Source organism: Miscanthus floridulus, chromosome 19 (genome assembly GCF_019320115.1).
Source record: "Miscanthus floridulus cultivar M001 chromosome 19, ASM1932011v1, whole genome shotgun sequence".
Lineage (NCBI taxonomy): Eukaryota > Viridiplantae > Streptophyta > Magnoliopsida > Poales > Poaceae > Miscanthus > Miscanthus floridulus.
This window is the reverse complement of record NC_089598.1, coordinates 70,625,209-70,633,295: the sequence shown is the minus strand read 5'-3', so window position 1 is coordinate 70,633,295 and position 8,087 is coordinate 70,625,209. Positions and strand designations below refer to the sequence as shown.

Here is an 8,087-nt window from a genome sequence, read left to right as displayed (position 1 = left end):
TTTAGCAATATGGAACAAGGGACTAGAGCATTAGGTTGTTTTTATAGTGCTCTAGATTCTTCTCCCTAAGAACTTATATATAAGTGATCATCCGGGACTTACAGTACAACCATGAAGACTATATGGCTCTGGCCTTAGTTTAGTACCTTGCTCTTTCTAGTTTGTAGTAGTTTACCAAAAGGACAAGAGAGGCATACCAGGCTAGGTATGGGCCTCATCCCCAGGGTGTGTACTATGTTGCGTGTATAAGTGCCACTTCTAGAGATGATTCCATAACACTTGGAAGATGGAATCCTTAGCGGCTGCTCCTTATTAGAACGACTGGGGAAAAGCTTCGTAGTGTACCCTGTCTGCTCATCTTGAAAGTGTTTTGGGAGTTATAAACCCGGTCATATGGGTAACATGACTCATGGTGAAAGTGTACAATCTCTGCAGAGTATAAAACTGGTATATCAGCCGTGCTCACGGTCACGAGCGGCCTTGGAACCCTTACAGAATAGATGATCATTAATGGTTAATGATGATGAACACTGATGATACTGATGATGAAGATGCTCACTAATTATTACTGTTTATGCTATTTATTATTCATGTTTACCTGATCATGTGTTTGTATGGGCTTGTGATAAACTTGTGCTACTCATATGCTAAAATTGTGACCACTAAAGCTAATCGTAGTTGAACCAGTGTCAGCCTTTTAAGCCTCATGAACCCTATGTTATATTTGTTGAGTACGACATGTACTTACACTTGCTTTATTTTTTAATTATTTGGATAAAAATCCCAGATGGGTACTAGATTGCTAGAGTTTGGAGGAATTAGGCTTGTGGTCAACCCGTCAGTTGTCCCTGTAGATTTAGAGTCTTCGCCTGAAGATCAGAGTTGTCTTTCCGCTGTCTATACTCTGAGGTTATATTCTTTATACTAATACGTTATGTATTTAAGCATTGTCTATTGATATTACCCTTATTTGTAGCTATATGTGAGATTTGACCTCCTGAACTCACATATGGTGTGTATCTGGTATTGTTCTTAAAACCGGGTGCTACAGAACCTGATTTTATTCTAAGACAAAGATTCAATCACTTATAGCCAACATAAATAAGGTATTCTTTGTAAAACTGGCATGTTTTGGTAATAGATAAATATAGGTAATTTGTGGATTTTTTTGTAGTGGTACCATTGGTTTTTTTAGTATTTGCTCCCTCTGTTCCCGATTAAATCGATTTTTAGAGTTTGCTTAAGTCAAACTTTTCTTAGTTTGAATAAATTCACTAATAAAGCATCAAGATTTATGAAACCAAATTAGTATAATTAGATACACATACACCGTAAAATATATTTTTATAATATACTCATTTGGTGTTATAATTATTTGTGTTCTTTTCAACAAATTTGGTTAAATATAAAACTGTTTGACTTAATACAATTCTAGGAATCGATTTACACAGGGATGAAGGGAGGTGTACCTTTATTTTATTTTATTTTTGATTAGTCTAATAAATTATAGATTCTAAGAATTTTACATGGTGGCTTATTTTATAATAAATAATAAGTTCATATATTTTTTCCAGAAAAACTACATTAAGGAAACCAGAGTCCTAAAAGGGTCAGAGTAAAAGTTTAGAAACGAGAGAAGATAAGACAACATACAGTACTATACTATTGAGCGAACTCCCCCTTTTTTGGCAAGCTATTGAACTCATCATGTAGAGTATTACTATTCCGTCCTCAAATACAAGAAATGTTTCCTTTCCTTAGAATAAAGCTTTAGCCAACAATTATTTCACTAATATGTCATTTATATGTACCCAATATAATCAAAATCATAAGGAAAAGTACATTTGAATCCGATTTTGATAATTAACACCTGTTTTGTGTCACAAAAGTTATTTACTAAGAGTCTGTTTGATCTTTTCGTTTGGGCTGAAATGAAATCTACTTCATGAACCAGGCCACTGTCCCAAAAAAATAGTGAGATCTTTTCCACACTCGCTTCTACTGAGGGATCTGGGCAGACCCTCTCCAAATTTCCTAAGTTGATCTACAACATGTTCGGGAGGCCGTAAACGATCGTGAATTATTTACTGCTGGTTGGTTTACTGTGAGAGAAAAACACTGTTCCCGGCTGGAAATTTACGATCGTTTACGAGGGCAAGCGAACAGGCCGAGCATGGGCTCCACAAAGATGAAAATTCTTCCTCTGGGTACTTCTCCAGAACAGATTATGGACACTAGCCCGACTACAGCTAAGAGGATGGGAAAACAATTATTTTTGCACATTGTGTATGAGCAACTTAGAGACTGCTAAATACCTTTTTACCGAATGGCCCTTCTCCCGTGCCATTTGGGGAGGGGTCGCAACATGAGCCACTGTCCCAACCTGCACCCATCCCAATGGACCGATGTGTCGGATCTTCAAGAATGTTTTCTGAATGACACAAGCGGGCTCACCCAAGCAATTTTGACGCTTTGGCGTATCTGAGACAGAGAAATGCGAGGCTTAAGAGACTCTAGGCGCACAACCCAGACAGTCTTTGCAGAGATCAAGGACACCTGCTCAGATTGGTGTTTAGCGGGGGGCAGGAGGGATCCTTAGGCCCTTTATGGTAGCAAATCATTTAGCGAGTGATTAAATAATATATATATATATATATATATATATATATATATATATATTATTTACCTTTAACCCGTGGTGGTCTCGCGCTTTGTAACGAGAATACGGAGATGGATCATAATTGCTTCAACCTTGCTGTTTGGATGGCTGCATCCAATAACACCCCTATGTTGGAGAAAGACAAATACCACTATATGGACCTCTAGTTTGCTGTAAGTTGATATAATTTTTCACTAATGTATATAAATCATTTGTTAGTTGTATCATTAATTAAATAGTGATAATTGTTGCAAAAAAAACAACAGTCGAGAACTCAGTTTGGACGAGATCCAAGGTGTTGCGACCGGATAGACTATGAAGAACTAGCAAAATTGCTTCAATGCGGGCCTGATAGGGACTACAAAATACAAAATTGCAGCACTGTAAGATATATGTTCATTAAACTCCTTTGAAAACTTATATTTTGTATTGCACTTATGGTTTTTTTGTTTGTTTACAGATTCTATTGCCATATTTTCGAGATAGGAACTATATTTTATTCATATTTGACATGGGTAACAAAATTATGCACATTCTAGATCCGCATTCTCCAAAACTATGGTACTCGGGTCTAGATCCAATCATGCCATATAATGGTATATTAGAGATAGTTTTGAATTATTTCAGTTTCTCCATGACATTGGTCAATCCTGCATGGAAAGAGAATGTTTACCTTTGGCGTCGTCAATTAGAACTATATCTTCCAAAAGCTATGGACTGGTAACAACTTATATTATGTTTATCTTATCTTACCATAAAATAAATAGTGATTTGATTTAACTACAACAAATAAACACTTGGGCTCTTCTTCTCCAGGAAATTGGCAGGCTTCCTTGTCTACAACTACCTAAAGTTGTGGAATGGCGAAAGATTATCGTCGTTTGTCAACATAGTAAGCGTAAAATATTTCTATGTATATTTTATATGTTATCTAACAAATCAGTAAGTTAACTTATTATATATTATCTATATCATTCGCGGAGGTCAGATTCACTGAGGACGGAATTTTTAGTTGACATTTTGAAGAGCAACGCAAATGAATGTACATATGACATCCCTGGGGAACTGTAAGATCTACTTAAACTCATAAATTAGTAGGATAGATATGTCAGACATGACTTTATTATGCCTTGTTATGCATGCGTGTTTTCCAGATAAATACATCGTTATGTACCATTGCGTGTGACTTAAACTATCAAAAAATTTCGTTGTTTGGTTATTTTCATGTGATTCCCAGAATAAAGCCGTAGCGTTAGCACGAGCACTATACTAGTTAATATTAAGCCGGGCAACTGGACCTTTAAAAAAAATCACTAGCATCTAGCAATATGCATAGGGTAAAATCCATTTTCATCCTTCAATTTGCAGCGTAATTTGATTTTCAACACTAAGCTATGGAACCGGTACCAGACGGCCTACAACTATTAGAACCAAGCAAATTTGATCCTCAAGTGGTTTTCTATTTTTTGATAATAATAAAAAATAGTTTAATATCTAAAAATTCATAAATAATTTAATTTAAATAAAAAAAGTGGAGCCAGTACTAATTTTTTCCCTAAAGATCATATCTATCTCTTCGAACTCTTTATTGAGCTATTTGAATATTATTTGTCCATTGCAAAATATATAAAACATTCAGATAAAACTTGCAACATATGCGTGAAATATATGCAACATCCAAATAAGCACACTTGCGTCTGAAAAAATAGATGAAACATTTGGAAAGAACACTTGCAACATTCGTGTACAACCATTTACAACATGTGCAACATCCAGATATACTTTTGTAACATCCATATGAAACACTTGCAACATACTTCTGAAACATCTGAAACAATTGAAACATCATCTTGCAACATATGTTTTCAACATAACATCTTCTGGCTGCTCGACAGAATAGAGGCTCGTCGATGTGTGGTGTTCACCGGAGGCAGCGGCCCGGCGGCAGTGGGCTGCATATCGCGGAAATGAGGCATCGGCCGCACGAGCAGCGGGGAGGCCGTAGCCATGTGACTTGGAGAGGGCAGCCACGCACCGTGCCTGACAGGGTCAGCAGCCGAGCACCCGACTCGAAGCCGACCGCGCGCCTTGGAGGCGGACGCACGCAGCACCTGGGAGGGCCAGTGGCCATGCGCTCGAAGACAGGCGAGCGGATAAGAGCGATAGAAAGAGCAAAGTAAATAGAAATGAGTGAATGAGTTTTTTTTTAAAAAAACGAAGGAGCGTGGATTGGCATCGCGCCCAGCAAAGCGTCCGTCGTCCGGTTCCGAGCTTTACCGTGTGGGACATGGGTTTGTCTTGGGTCTTAACCGTATCTTACCGTAAATTTACAGACTTTATTTTAATTCGCCACGGATGACATCCGGTTAAAACGCCTACCGAGCAATTGGAAAAATAAAACAAAACTTGTGCTTATTGGCGTCTCCATTTTTTTAGCTGAAACTACAAAACTGAGAAGTAATAAAAGCTGAATGAAACAGTATGGAAGCACTGGTTTTTCTCGTCATGCGGAAAGCACGCTCGGAGTCGGACAGCAGAACTGCAATGGGTTCCTTGGCGGTACGGACGGGGTCGATTCCGACCCGGCGACGACTCCGATCCTGATCCCGCTTGATGTTCGGTGTCTGCGTTCCCGATCGCGTAGCCGCGCGCGGACGCTGCTATACATCAATCCACATCCTCCTCTCACGCACGTCTCCGATTTCCCAAGCAAGAAGCAATTGCACTTGCACGAGCTCGATCAGACCAGACCAGCGCTATGTATCCATCCTCCGCGACGACGGCGCCAGCCGGTGGTGGAGGAGAAGCTGCGGCGGCGGCCCAATGCGGAGGCTGCTCGGCGCCCCTGCCGCGGGCGGCGCTGGGCCGCGGCTGGATCCTGATGTTTGGGACCGCGGAGACGAGGGACCTCTGCGCCAGGTGCACGCTGGAGTACTACTACAGGACAGGCGGCCTCGGCGCGGGCAGGAGTAGCACCGGTCGACATGCCACTTGCCCTTTCGCTTTCGCTGCGGCTGCTACTGGTACGCCACCGGCGGAGAACCAGAACGCGGTGCCGAGGCCCAAGGCCAACAGGTGCGCCGCGTGCCCGAAGAAGGTGGGCCTGCTTGGGTTCGCGTGCCGGTGCGGCGGCACGTTCTGCTCGGCGCACCGCCACGCGGACTCGCACGGCTGCAGCTTCGACTGCAGGGGGTTTGCCCGGGAGGCAGGAGCGAATCGATAAGCAACGCCACACCCCAAAAGCCCAACAGAGCCATATTAGCTCTCTGCCACACATCAGCTTGCATCCTACGTGGAAGGGAGAAAAAAAGTCGACGCGTCTAGCAATCTGGCGAGACCTCAGCTCGATCCACGCTCGGCAGGAGCCAAAGCCAACCCTCGTCTCCCTCGCCCTTCTCTTTCTTTGCTCCCGTAACTTGCTTCGATCACCGCTTTCCACATTCTTTTTCGTGGCCTCCGACCGTACACGCAGTGGGGAGGGAGGGAGCCGTTGCCGGCGTGGGGGCATCAGGCATGGCGCGTCCACCCGCGATGGAGGGGAGGGCAGGGTGCAGCACCTGGCGGCGACCGCCGGTGCCGAGAGGAGGCAGCACAGTGCGACACTCGGCGAAAGAGGAGGAAGGGGCATTGCCCGAGTAGGCGCCGACGCGCCATTGCCAGGGAAGAGGAGCATGACGTCACGTGTGGTCGCTGGCGATGTGAGTTCAAAAATTAGATCCGATCCAGATTTCTGAATCTGATTACGAAGCCATCCTTTATTTTGAAGTTCCCACGTCCTGAACAATTCTCCCTAGCATTCAATAAATCTTTTTACATAGGTCCGCACATTTAGACGGACGCGCACGTCCCGACGCCCGTGTCTCGCCCTTGCGCTAGCCCGACGAGGTGTCTTTGCCCAACCTGACCCGTCGCAGCGTCTGCGCCCCATCCGACCCCTCGCGCCGCTTCTAGAAACTACAACAGGCGGGTAACATTACAACATGTGCAACAGTTGATCTACTTTTAAAGCATTTAGATGTAACGGTTGCAACATGCATACGAAGATAAATGAAACACTTGAAACATACTTATAAAACACTTGAAACAAACACCTGAAAAACGCTTGAAAACCATTGCAAACAAACCCAACATCCAGATAAACACTTACAACATATATGTGAACACATATGCAATATCCAGATAAACACATTTGCAACGTACATCTGAAAACATATATGAAACATTGGGAACAGATACTTGGAACATACGTGTACAACTATTATAACATATGCAACATCCCCAATCCACTTTTACAACATTCGTATAAAACACTTGCAACACACTTCTAAAACATCTTAAACACTTGAAATATATATTTACAATACGTACTTTCAGCACAACATCTCCTTAGTGTTTGGGAGAATGAAGGCTCTGTAGAGAGGCAACGGCTGCGCGACTGGGAGAGGGTAGTCACGCGTCACGCTGTCCAGCAGCAATGTCTCAGTGGCGCAGAGCTCGCCGCTCCGGTGGAGAAGGCAAGCGGGAGGCACGGTAGAGAGAGGCGCAATGGAGAGGAAGCGAGCGGGAGCGCGCAGTGGAGACCTTTGTGTCGTGATTTCAAAAATTCGACATCACAAATATGGGTAGGCCTTATAAGGATTTAATTCAGTGGCACCAGCCGACCCCGTGTGACATATCACGCCATCTGCACTGTGGAGTTTCCGATGGTGTACAGTGCTAAATGCAAGATTTGGCATAATAACCCAATTTAATAGGCAAAGATTTAAGTATACATATTATAATGCTCGCAATGCTTAGCATCACCACAACAACAAAAAAATCACTCTTCTGGAAATCAATCTTTCAAAAACATTGAGCGATAAATTTCATATTTTTATCTTGCTCCAAATCATGGTCATATGATTCTATGATTTGTATATTGCAAAATCGACGATCTACCATCCACAAGGTGAGGAATAACTCCTTTAATTTAGCCTTATTTTTGCCGTCTTGATTAAAATATTTGTAGCAACTTTGAAAAGAATGCATGGCGTAGAATCTTGTTGCCTAAGGGTCCGTTTGGATGTAGATATTGAAGACTCTAGAATTAAATTGGTACCATTACCAAATCAGACTAGTATTGGAAATGGACTAAATACCAAATATATTGTTTGGATGTAGATGAATTTGCTAGCTGGAATCGAGTGACACATCAAATACCATTTCATGTTTGGATGTACACCTCCAGGATTTCACTGTCTTCTTCCCCAATCCCCATCGCTCGCACGACGGCCTCGAGCGCAGAGGTGGAGGTGGCCTTGGCCCCAGCCATGGGCACGCGCAGGTGGAGGCGGAGGGGGCCCCGGCCCCGGCCTCGGCTTCGAGCGCACAGGGGGAGGTGGAGGCGGCCCCGGCCCCGGCTGCGACAACCAACGGCGCGAAGGCGGCC

General features: G+C 43.1%; 1 protein-coding gene across 1 annotated transcript; it reads left to right on the top strand.

Moving 5' to 3' along the window:
- The first annotated feature begins 5,417 nt into the window (after positions 1-5,417).
- On the top strand, positions 5,418-5,882 carry LOC136526161 (zinc finger A20 and AN1 domain-containing stress-associated protein 12-like). The gene has a single exon (XM_066518923.1). It carries the CDS (start codon positions 5,418-5,420, stop codon positions 5,880-5,882), a length of 465 nt encoding a protein of 154 aa, XP_066375020.1.
- The last annotated feature ends 2,205 nt before the right edge of the window (positions 5,883-8,087 follow it).

Excerpts from the sequence above, each read along its gene's own strand:
- LOC136526161 (XM_066518923.1), top strand. The coding sequence starts at position 5,418 with ATGTATCCATCCTCCGCGACGACGGCGCCAGCCGGTGGTGGAGGAGAA.